The 13154-nt window shown below is 32.4% G+C and overlaps 1 protein-coding gene across 5 annotated transcripts in view; it reads right to left on the minus strand.

The window, feature by feature from the left end:
• Positions 1 to 13154, minus strand: part of LOC109843398 (phosphoglucan phosphatase LSF1, chloroplastic) — a 22305-nt gene that overhangs the window by 6928 nt on the left and 2223 nt on the right. For 3 of the 5 annotated variants that reach the window (XR_002247667.1, XM_020412332.1, XM_020412331.1), the window contains exons 3-6: positions 8686 to 9151; positions 2414 to 2482; positions 1293 to 1414; positions 314 to 529 (exon numbers count right to left, since the gene is read on the minus strand). Coding sequence is in view for 4 of the 5 variants with exons in the window: in XM_020412332.1 (XP_020267921.1) it covers positions 314 to 529; positions 1293 to 1414; positions 2414 to 2482; positions 8686 to 9151 (873 nt within the window). In the remaining variant the exon portion in view is untranslated. The remainder of the gene's footprint in view (positions 1 to 313; positions 530 to 1292; positions 1415 to 2413; positions 2483 to 8685; positions 9152 to 13154) is intronic. The other 2 variants (XM_020412333.1, XM_020412334.1) reach the window with 2 other exon arrangements.

Consider the following 13154-nt stretch of genomic DNA (forward strand, 5'->3'; position numbering starts at 1 on the left):
CACAAACAAAAGAGAGAACACAATCACAGTCCCGCACACCCACAAAAATAAATAAATAAATAAATAACGAGGCTGAGATACAAAAACGCTTTCTATGGAGAAAAACTACATGCCAAGAAAGTGGGGCATATGAGAGACAGGCTGCTTCTTCCATATGAATCAAAAAATTGATGAGAGATGAGTAAGATACTATATGCTTGGAAAGTCATTCCATAGAAATTATTATTCAATATGACTTAATCCAAGACTTCCCAAATGGAAATAATAAAGTTTGAAAACCTTCTTTTGGACAGCTGAAGGCAGTTAGATATACCTATCTGATCGACATGAATGCAACCCAGTAACAAAACCATGGGCAGCATGAAGAGCAGTATCTTGGATCCAGTGCAAGTACGCTATTACACATGCAGGAGATCTATCTAATCCAGTGGTACAAGTTACAAATATACGGAAGTTCTTCCTTAGAAGTCGTAATAAAAGCCCTACACAGAAAGGAAGCTTCTTCCTTAGGTCTACAGAATCTACCTCCCTGCATATTAAAAAGAAGAGAGATTACAACACAAAAAAACAATTAAGTTACTTCAGATTGCGAGCTTTCATGAACCAAGTAATAACCTTACGAAAAAAAGACATTACTTTGAAGCACTCAGTTATGCTGGACACAATCTATAAGGCAAACTCTGTGGTGCTAACTGAAAATGGTAGGAACATGAATAACAAATAAATATGTATGCAAAGACTTCGTCCATTTAGAAGTTAGTATAATGTATAATATGATCATAGAAATGAGTGTGTTTTATAATGAATTGCAGTTTCGAGTTGGGTTTTAGACATAGTTTAGTCTTTAACAGAATTGGAGTTGGGTTTTAGACATATTTTAAAGCATGGTTTTAAAGCATGGTTTTAGAAAGAATTGGAGTTGGGTTTTAGTCTTAACAGAAGTAACAAATACAAAAAAAAAAAACAACAACAACATCAAAGAAAGAAAGAAAGAATTCTGTTAGGATGTTGGAATTTTTTTAATATATAAAGCATGGTTTTGCTTAATATAACCATATAGTGTGAACAAATGGGAATTTTATATTACTGGCTTTCAAATTATTTTGATTTGTTGTAAAGATCACCATATACCTCCTTATATGTGATTTTCTAATTAATTGGACTTCAATAGAAGATGATGCCCATATGATAGCCTTTTAAGTTATTCTGATGTCTATTGGCGGCATGCTCTTGATGACACAAAAAACAAAAACACATGGAGTAAATATGCGGGTCAATAAACTTTCACCAACCTAATAGGATAATTAACCATAAGGATATTATGATGGTGACAAGAATCATTTATGGACTCTGAGTTGATTCCCCAATTGGCATGCTCGCTTTCACTCTGGAAATTTAGAACAGCAGTGATCCCCTGAGGCAGACATGTCCGAACCATTATTTCACATATGATAGCTTGCAAGGATGCTATTGAACTGTGTGAAAAAACACCATTAGGAGCAACAAAATGATTTTGTACACACTAAAAATGTCTGAGAAAGTATGTGATTCTAATGAAATCCTCTGAAAAGGTCTCTCAATAACCTTCATTTCACGGAAATACCGCAAATGATGTAATCATAGTCCGTGTCCAAGCAAAATACGGAAAACTTATGCCCACCAACTAACCTAATAGATTTCATTATCAATCTGCACTATATCAATATGCACTATCTTGAGATGCTTGTGGATGAGTGAGCTAAATTTGCAAATTGCTAACCAGAACTTCAGGATCAGCTTTAGTCACCAATAACATACCCCATACTCATACCAAAAATGAAATAGATAGAAAAATCATAGGAAAAGCATAACGTCAAAAGAAATAATTTTTGTCCACAAAGTACACTTTTCACTTTTCTGTAATAAAAATAATTTAGAACCTCTCTCCAAGTTGAAGAACAACACAACTAAGCAGTATTGCAGTTATGCATTAGTTTAATGAAACCATACCATATGAAATTATGAATTATGCTTCAAATCAAGCAACAGATAATATTATATCCATTAAATGAGGTCATGTTTTTTAACTCAGAAAATTCTGATTAATAAAATAATTAATATTCCAAATTAATATCTAGCAATATCAAATGACTTGAAGGAAAATGTGTACATGATGAATTATAGATGAACATATATGCGAACTACAGCTCAAGCAGGATAGATAAAGAATCAGGAATAAATAACCATTGGCAATCATGTAACGTGGACTATATCTGATCATATGCACATCGAAAACTATATTCATGAATGACGTATGGATGTATATGTATGTGAAATATAGCTCAATGAACATATAAAAGATTAGAAAAATGGATCATGAAGAATTGGGAACGAATAGAATAACTACTGGTGATGACAATATGACATTATATACCATGTTGGACAATGTTTGCACATCACTTTCTGTCTGTATGCATGATCCAACATATATCTGTTCAGTTATCTGCAATAAAGAGTTAATTGCATTAAAAGAACACCATAAATACCTTAAAACACACCTTCAAGAATCAGTATATTAATTGAGTGACCTAGGTAACATGGATACTGGCTAAGGTGACAATATCTGAAGGGGAAAAAAAGTGTTAGACTCGCCAACAAAATTTAATCAATAAGGATGTACAGAATAGTAGTCATTGAGTTTCACAGAAATGCCACTACAAAATATGAAATATTTGATAAGAATAATATATAATGGATGCAGCATAAAGTATTTAACGTAGACTATTAACTTTGAGGTTCGGTAGTAGTTTGCTATTCAATGACATTTAAAATTGAAACTTAGTTCTTCGTGAAACAGCAATAATAAGTTTGTCATTTCTCTTAATTCTTTATTTCTTATAATATTGAATTAAATGCTAACCATTTCGATCTCTTGAATTCCCTTGTCGACTAATTTTGAGTGAAAATTTGTGCAAATGATGATATAATAATGTTCCAATGCTTAACAATATCTTAAAAGATTATAGAAAATTTATGAGATTTCTCTATATTTAAAATTCTCACTTGCATCCATATGCCTATAAAGTTTGTATGAATTTGGTAGTAAGTTTTTCTTTTTCATTTGAAGTTTACTATGTACATGTTTGGTAGCTGAAAATCTATCCTTTCTTCTAAACTAGATTGCAAGAGTTCACTTGTCTTCACTTATTCCAATTACACAGAGTTTATTCTATTCCTTCCCTGCAGAAGATGCATTCAGGTGGTTCTCATATATCGTGTTTGACCAAACTAACAAGTACACACAACACATTAAAAAGGAAAATTTCTGGTTTTTATGAAGTTGTAAATATAAATTTTGTGTATCCTTTTATTGCATAACCTGGGGTTCTTGTAGTTTTATTATGTACGAATGTACGCGGTTAATATATCTCTGGAGGAGATTAACTCACATGTCCTACATGTTGAGGAATTGCATTTCATATTATAAATGTAAATTCATGTAACATTTTATTGGAGAACTTTTTGTTTGTTGATATTATAATTGATAATAATGTAATGAAGAGATTGTATTATTCATATTAAATTTAATTATATCCAATACATAAGAAAGGTATTAAAGATATCAAATGCATTTATTATTAGAAATACAAATATATCCACCACCAGCTATGACCATTAGTACGAGCATATGCACATGCGAATAAAAATTGTTCATATGCTAGATATGAGGTTGTATTTTTAGCAAATATTTTGACTGCACCAATGGCTCATTTCATGAATGCAATCTTAGACTTCCCAGTTACTAGTATTTAGACCCGTGCAAAGCACAGTTTCTAAAAGATTTTCTGCAAACAGTGAACATGTTACTAAAATAAAGTATTTTGCTTTAGATATGAAGTACAAGGGTGCTATTTGCTTTTTTTTATCCGTTCAGATATTCGATCAAGTCTGATTCAATAGTTCATTTAGTACCAATTGTCCAACACCATATGACTCAACTGCATTTATTTGTATACATAATGGTAGATCCATGATAGCGTTTAAAGTCTCATAAATACATAGACTATAAAGGCTCGCAAATTACTTGCCATAATGATATACTATGACGACAGACAATATCAATCACGACATCTCAAATTAAATAGCTACCTCATGTTGTTCCAAAGTTCACAAAATGGAGGTACAATTCTAAGAAAAGTAGATGCATAATTAATAATAAAATTAGAGAGGAAAATCTTGTTTTAACAGAAAACCTAGCCTAAGCAGCTTGTAAAGTTTAATTTAGTTTTGACTCTTCAAACTGAAACATATAACTTTAGATTATTCAGTTTTAATTTTTCAAACTTAAATATATCAGTTCAGAAATTTAACAAATATCAGTTCTCTCTTTAGCTTTTGATTTTTGTTTTTAAGCATAATTTAGTGGTAATTTTTTTACCGTGGGGTTTTTAAACAGATTTTCAAATTATGTTATTTATAATGATTTTCAAATTATGGTAGTTATAGTATTCTAACTAACTGTCCTAAACAAAATCACCAAAGGAAAAAAAGAAAAAGAAAAAGAAAAAGAGAAAACGAAAAAAAGTAACAAATTTATGTTAAAATTTTCATTTGGAAAAATGTGCAGTCTTGATAATAGGTTTAATGAACATATGCTCTTTGATTATTTTCTTAAAATTTCTCTAATCTATATGGATTAAGAGGAGTTATTTAGAAACTATAATCTTAAAAGATATTGAATTCTATAACTGACTTAAATCTCATGTAAAATCTTTTTTGAAATAATGCTAACATAATTTACATTCTGTTTTAAGAATGTAGTAGTTTAATATCAAATATTAACATGATATCAACTCAGTTTAGAGTACATTGTAGTTCAAGATAATCTTTTAAAATAATATTAAAATAATCTCAATTCAATTTAGTTTATTAGAGAACGGAATAGAGCCATTTTTTCAAATTTGGTTTATTTCCTTTTTTCCATTGGAGGTAACTTTTTCGGCGAGATAGATATAAATACTAAATGTTTGACTTGTGGCTAGCCTAGTGGCAAAGTATAGGTGCATTTTTACCAAAAACCTATAAAATTTTCTTGTTTTCAACATTTGTGTTAGGGTAAACCTAATTAATCTCATCAAAACTAATCCAAAGCAATAGGAATAACATTAGAAAGGAACCCTAAAGATTTAAGCACAAATTTTCTAGGTTTTCATAGATCCAAACGGAAAAGATATTGAGAGATAATAAAATAATTCCCTAAAGAAGAGAACCATTGCCAGAGATGAAGATCACGTTCTTCTGGTGTGATTCTTCTCCCTTTGTCCTTCCTATCTTGTGAACTCATGCTCCCAGAAAGGATGTGTTCTGAGAAAGAATAGGAACCCCAATTTTTTGGTTCATTTAAGCTATAGCCTATTTACAACATAAGCCACTGACTTATTTTATTTACTCTCATAACCCTAAGAGTTACATATGCAAATCTCCTTCCATACATGTAAATGTATAGTTTCTATAAAGAAAAGTTTCTACAGAGGACAATTCTCTTTAAGTTTTGCAGACTAAATAGCAGTTCCAAAGATGTGAGGAACATGATCCTAATCTTCAAGACATCATGGAAAGAGTTAAAAGGATGGAAAGAGTTAAAAGGATGGTTACCTCTTTGGGATGGATTAATAGATATAAAAATAGAATTGAGAGTGTGCTTTGACATATATTATCGTGGTTATGTAATCATTACAAATGTTGATCATTTATGTAAGAACACATAATTCATGAATTCATTAATGTATTTAAGATACTATTAAATAAAAAATAGATAAATACCAACCATCTTTAGTCTCGTGTATGAATTTTCACAATTTGAACTTTCTTGAACTTGCAATTTTACATACAAACAAATAATAGCTAGTAAAAAATGTGAAAATAAAATAACTAAATTCTTTAACTTGCAATTTTACATACAAACAAATAATAGCTAGTAAAAAATGTGAAAATAAAATAACTAAATTCTTTAGCTAATACAAATGCTATCATCATCTATATAGCTAGTAAAAAATGTGAAAATAAAATAACTAAATTCTTTAGCTAATACAAATGCTATCATCATCTATGTAAAAGCACATAACACATGAATTAATTTATATTTCAAATACTACTATATTAAAAAGTAGATAAATACCAACCTTGTTCCAATCTAAGGTATGCCAACACGCAAATTGAAGGTTTCCTTAATAAAATAAGAAATCCCAAAGCTTTAAAATTCACTTGAAATAAAATTAAAAATTTTGAAAATTCAAAATATCTCACATTTCATGCCAAAGCTTTGCTTCAGGATCCACTATTAACTTAACCATCATCAAAATTCAAAATATCTCACATTTCATGCCAAAGCTTTGCTTCAGGATCCACTATTAACTTAACCATCATCACAAATATCCATTAGAAGCAAAAGGATCCACTATTAACTTAACCATCATCACAAATATCCATTAGAAGCAAAATTAAAGGGCAAAAAAAAAAGAAATTGTTAATTCTCAATTGTAAAATACCTTAATAAGATAAGGTTTTGGGCAATGTCTCCATGAACTTTTTATGAATAACTACATCTTCAAGAACTAAAATTTGAAATTGAGTCTCTGTAACAATTGTAATTAAGCTTATATTTAGTGTGAGAAAAGATGCAAGCATGCATATTTCTATACATTGTTATCAAATAGATAAATATTTAAAATAAAAAGATAAATAGTTAAAACTCTATCAACCCAACAAATATTAGCACAAAATATACAAAAAAAACTTAAAATTACTCTATTGATTTGGGAACCTTCATTTGTGTTGGATTTGTCTCAGGCGACTTCGATTTTGGCCCTTGACAATCTAATTAACATCCAAACAAATATACCCAATTAGAGAGAATAATGAAAAACGATTTTGGCCCTTGACAATCTAATTAACATCCAAACAAATATACCCAATTAGAGAGAATAATGAAAAATCAATAGAAACTTCTACTAAAACTTAAAAGACAAAAATTAGTTGCTTAAATCTCAACTAAACAGCAGAAAACCAAAGAAAAATCAGTACTTGTTTTTGTTCAAAATTAATAGAAGTGCCCCCAAAACACAAATCAGAATACATTCACAATCATGGAAAAAAATAAAAATTAAGAATTACTAAAATAAAAAATGATGCAATTAGAAGAACTTTTTCGGTGAAAAGAGTAAATAAATAATATCAGCCTCTGCAAAGGTCTCTTATCTTCGAGGTAATGAATGTGCAAAGAAAGGCCTGGGTGCAACGTAGGGGATAAGGTATCATGAAAGTTTCAAGAAGAATAAGGTGTAGAGGAGAAGAAGGTTGGGGAAGAGGAACAGGAAGGGGTCGGTAGTTTGTGAGGATAGTGCAAAGAGAACGGAGAAAGAGAACGTTTAATAACAAATTATTTATAGAACAAAATTACAGGGATTTCTAATCTAAAACCAAACATGGCAAAACATTTAGAGAGGGAGAGAGAGAGAATGTTACCGATTGAAGAGGAGGCGGCGGCGCTAGACTCGGTTGAGGACAAAGGAGATTTGATAGTGAGGAAATAGAAAAAGAAGGTTTCCGCCATAGATCATCGAATCTTTGACGATTTAGGGTAGATAACCCTCTGCTTGAGATAGGCTCCTCCGTCATAGATCGTCGAATCTTTGACGATTTAGGGCAGAAAACTTTGGATCTCCGTGAGAATTGAGAAGATAGGGGCATTGAAAAGCTAGATTTTTTTTTCTTGGGAAGAATTTGGAAGAAGAAAGGGGAGAGGAGAGGCTGGCTTTAGGGGAAGGCGAGAGAAGACGTGGGAGTTTTTTTTAGGAGAACGTGGGAGTTTTTTTATTTTGTGGGTTGGTTATTCATTTTATTTTTTTCATTTTTTAGAAACTTAGGTTACTATTTATTTTAGTTTTTTTTTTTTTTTTGTTCTCCTTTAGTAATAAAGAAGTAGATATGGAAGAAGCATATAATGAATTAACTCCATCTTGTCACATGCAACACTTTCATCCACAACAACATCAAGAGAAATAAAATAACTAATAAATTAAAAATTAGCGCACGCACAGATTGCACCTTGGGTGCCATCTTCCACCGATGAAGCTTGCACACACAGATTGTCAACAACTTAAGGGCTAACTATGGGTGCATAGCTTGCACACATGGCTCTTTGCCATAGGTTACGAGTTTTCTAGTAATGAGTAACTATAATATGTTAGAAAAGACTTGGCTGCCAACCTAGGTATGGCCTACCAAGCGTGGGAGACATTTTCCAATAGATGTGCTTGTCAATGTATAGCAAATTGTTTAACTTTCATACCAGCTTGAAATAAAATAATTATGGTCTGCACTAAAGCATGAAATCCAATAAGAAATGATAAACTAAACATTTTAAAGAAATCCTAAAACCTAAAAGTAGTTGCATAACCTAGAAGAAATAATTGACACGAGGTGTATGTTCTCTTGTCAACTTTTAGCAATCCGCATATACACTCATATATCAACTGATCATTCTAGTGAAGCAATATAAAGGAAAAAGGGGAGAGAAGCAAATTTAACATATCAAATAAATTTTGCTTACAAAATTATGAAGAAAAATTACTATATGATTGAGGAAAAGATATATTCTAGGTGTTAGCCATCTGGTAGCTTTGCAAATAGCAAAGACATATTCACCTTGCTGTATTGCATTCCAAGCGAGTGATTGTAGTACAATTCCCCTTTAGCTCGATCAAGTGCTTTGATATATTCCTCCAAAGGAAAGCTTCCAAATGCCCATTCAACATCTTCAGTCTCTTCCTCAGAAAAAATACTGACAATTTCATTTATACTTATAGAAGTAAAAGAACTGTTATTTTGTAATGAGAAATTGGGTATAACACTCTTTTCACTAAAAAGGCGTCGTCCTTCTGGTGCCAGAAATTTTGGTGAAAAAATGGCAAAACCAGAGTTCCCATTTCCCTCTGAAGATGACTGCAAGTTTGATGCCAAAACTGTTTTGTTCCATGTAGCGAAAGGAACTCGGCCTTTATTAAATAAAGTATGATAGCTGTCATTTAGATGTAGATGCTGGATTGGGTAAGGAGAAAATGGTCTTTCAAGAACAAGACTAAGTGAACCTGAAATCTCCTTGAGTATCTTCCTGGAGAAAATTTTCGACAAATAAGTGGAGAGGATAATCATATAACTCTAGAAAACCAAAGCTAAGCAGCATATTATGAAACATAAGTATGTCACTAAGGAAATACACCTCTTCCTCTTCTATTCCTTTTAATTTTCTCGTCTTTCATATTTCCTCTTTTAAGCCCACAGGCAAGCTAGATGGCATTAAGTAAGATTAGAAATTTTAACCTCAACTCTTGGACAACTATATGAAATGTACTTACCACTGTTATTATGTGTAAATAGACCCAAAATGATTTAACAATGCTTAAATTAACGAATATGCCTATTTACTTTGAGTTAATAGGAAATGGAGATAAATAAGTCAAATATAAGGTATATAATATGGTATCAACTATCAAGATATAGAGATATTAGTCTAAAGCTACTCAATATTATCACATTATTAATCACATAAACAGTATCTGTTACATAAAAAATCTATTATTATTTATGTATACCTCTAAATTTTGTCCGCAATTGTTATCTTATAGGGGTTTTACGATATTCGATTATCTGTTCCTTGAAAATGTATAGTTTGAAATAGGTTCCCCAAATATGACACTACAATAAGCACTGTTATAAATAACGGTAAATAGCCTCGCAATAACGGCGCTAATAGCGTTGGCGGTTCCTTCCCGCTACGCTATCGCCCAATAGCGGTGACATATTGCGGAATATGCGCTTTCCGTTGGCAAAAAGTAGCCAATAGCGTGCCCTAACGGTAAATAGCGTGCGATTGCGTGCAAAATCTGCTTTTTGACTGCTATTTAAAAACGGTTTGGGGTTTATTTTTTTAAAATTACCCGACCTTTAACTACAGCATTCCACCGCCTCTCGCGATTTTCAGTGTGCTCCCACCGCCTCTCATAGCCTCTAGCACCTAACTCAACACTCATTTCACCTCATTCACCGTGAGCTTCTTCTAGAACAGTCCTCTCACTGCTCAGCTCATCTTCTCGAAAACGACGACTCTTTGACTTCACCTCTAGTCGTCTTTGATATTATGTGACGATTACATTTCTATTTTATGTTTAGGATCTCTTTAAATCATCAAATATGTACTTTTAGATTTTCTAGATTTTTCTTTAATCTTTTTTTAGTATTTATCTAAATTAGACCGCTATTTGATTTAGCGTTTTTTACCGCTATTTTGTCGCAATAGCCCCAAATAGTCTTAGCGATGCCTCACCGCTACGCGATGACAATAAGTTCCCCAATTTGTTCAAGTTAAACAAAATAGCCCTCTACGTGAGTTCTATTATTCCAACATTTCATAAAAGTCACTTGTTATTCTTGTTATGCTCACATCTTCTTCATCTACATCTTATTTCTCCGGCTTTGTTGTTGTTGCTCTCTATTATTATTGTCATTCTCGTTGTTACCAAGACCATTGCTACTGCTTTCCTGTTGTTGTTGTCGCAATTTTTTCTCTCTGGTCTTATCGTTGCTACTATTGCGCTGTCATTTAAGAGAGAGTTACGTTAGATAAGGTTAAGCTTGTTGGTCTCTTTGTTTTGATGATGTTTTAACAAATAATTTACGACTAATATTGTTTATCTAGTTTTGTGGTTTCCTATATAATATAGACAAACAATGTGTCGAAGGTTGGTTGGATTGAGCCTACACGAGCACATCAAATGAAGGTTGGCGGAATATCGGAGTGAAACAATGCAATTCAAGTCAAGATCCATGTTCAAGCTTCATCCGCATAGTTTATCAAGAAGAACTCATTGAAGACCAACCAAGCTTGGGTAAATAGTTTAGGTTTTATATTATGTGTTTAATACTTCAAGCTCAATCAAATACACACATACACGTTTTAGTATATACATACATATTTTGGTTTTATAAATATGTTTAAGAATATATATATATGATTTCATCAATATCAAGTTTATTTAGTTCAATGAAATCATGATTGTTTGCAAAACATGTGTATTTTTGTGAAAATAGTGTATTCTTGTTTATGGACTTAATAATCACTATATACATCTTTTATTAAGTCTATAAAATTATTTTACAAGGTTTTAAAACTTGGTTTATGTCAAAACATCAATTTTCATGTCTATCAACTTTTCATGTTTTGGACATTTTTACAAAATGATGATATTTTACAAATGGAAAGTGTGATTCTAAAATTTTTTTTGTAACATGTTTATTATCATGTTTACATACATTTAACAAAGTTATATATTTTTTAGAATTTATTTAATATTTTTATCAAGGTCTAAAAGTCAATTTTTGGACATGCATAGTCTCTGTGCATGTTCATAAGTCGACTTATCAGGATTGATAAGTCGACTTATGAACTGCTCTGGAATGTGCATTTAGCCTCGGCTAAGTCGACTTATTCAACAAAACAAGTCGACTTATAGCAAGTCGATCATAAGTCGACTTATAGCAAGTCAATCATAAGTCGACTTATATCCTGTTTTTTGTGTGTTAATATCCTCTGGCAAGTCGACTTATGCCACTGTTAAGTCGACTTATAAATATGACCGTTGCACAGTAACGACTATTTTCCAAATCTGTTTGTGGGGGTTTTTGGTCATTTTCATGGGGTTTTGGCCGACGTCTTGGGTTGTTATAAATACCCCATTGCATTTATCTCTCCCACTAACTAAGAGAAAAGTTTTAAAAAGTTTTTACAAGTTTGTTTAAGGGTTTTAAGTTTTTGTTTCAAGTTTCGGTTTGTAAAGAAAGTTTCACAAGAGCAAGAAGAGATCATCCATTTCTTGTTTGGGCTTTAACTTCATCTCTCCTACTCTTGTTATATAGAGAAGTTTTTCTTAAACTCAATTCTAACAATTTATATGTTTGAACTTAATTTTCATAAACTAGATTTTAATTGAGTTTATATTTGTTTTATCTCTTTGTTTACACACACAACCATTGAGCTTATTGTATTTGCATACATAGTATAATTAGGGTTGTAGGTTTGTGTAAGTTAGAGAGTGAGCCTATATTGTGTTCTCATCTATTGTAGAGAACAAAATTGTATTAGAGCTAAATTGTGAGGTTCACATTGTATTACACAAATACACCAAGAGGAGTGTAGTGATGAGAGATGTGATCGGTCCCAAAAGGAGTGGCATCAGTAGTAAAGCCTAGTGAGAGGTAGTAATTCCGAGCACTTGAGGGAGACACGTAAGAGGCCAACACTTGAGATGGTATTTGTGTAGTTACAAGTGTGAGTTGTAAAGTTTCGGTGAGCTAGAAAACCGAGTGTGGAGGTGTAAACGTTTTTCGGGTGAGCGTCGAAAACCCGGTTGTGTAATGGATTCTCCCCGGAAGTGGAGAGCAGAGACGTAGGACGGAAGGTCCAAACTCCGTGATCATTTCTTGTGTGTTTGAGTTTGGCTTGTGCACTTATATTTTTGTTTATCTTTATCGCCATTCTCTTTTGTCTAATTCATCAATTATATCGTTTGTATTTGTTTATCTTGTTTCACCCTTGTTTATATTGCTTATACTTGCATATAATTATTGCATATCATTCTTGCTTGGATATATTTATTTATAAGTTTTTAATTTGGCATAAATCAGATTAGCATAGACCCTATTCACTCCCCTCTAGGGTTCTTTTTAGTGGCATTAGGGTCTAACAAAGCTTACTACATAGTTAACCCAACCCATGCTAGATTTTAAGCAAATCGAGAACTTATTTTATAATATCATATTTTTGGGGATCTACTTCAAATTAAACATCCTTCGGTAGAAATAAAAAAAACTAGTCTCATTTAGCAATGTTACAAAAGACGCTAGGCAAATTAGGAGTTCGAGTCGGGGCCTAACGCCTAGGCATTTGCCTAGGTGGATGTTGGCAGAGAGCTGCGGAGGTAGGTGTTGGCAGCTACGAAGGTGCTGGTGGGTGTTGGAAGAGGTAGGAGGAGGCGAGGAGGTGAAGGAGGCAGCAGGAGAGGAGGCATCAAGAGGCGAGGTGGCGGGAGAGGACTCAGAGGATAGGAAGAGCTGCGGAG

The sequence above is a fragment of the Asparagus officinalis genome, chromosome 5, assembly GCF_001876935.1.
Source record: "Asparagus officinalis chromosome 5, Aspof.V1, whole genome shotgun sequence".
Taxonomy (NCBI): domain Eukaryota; kingdom Viridiplantae; phylum Streptophyta; class Magnoliopsida; order Asparagales; family Asparagaceae; genus Asparagus; species Asparagus officinalis.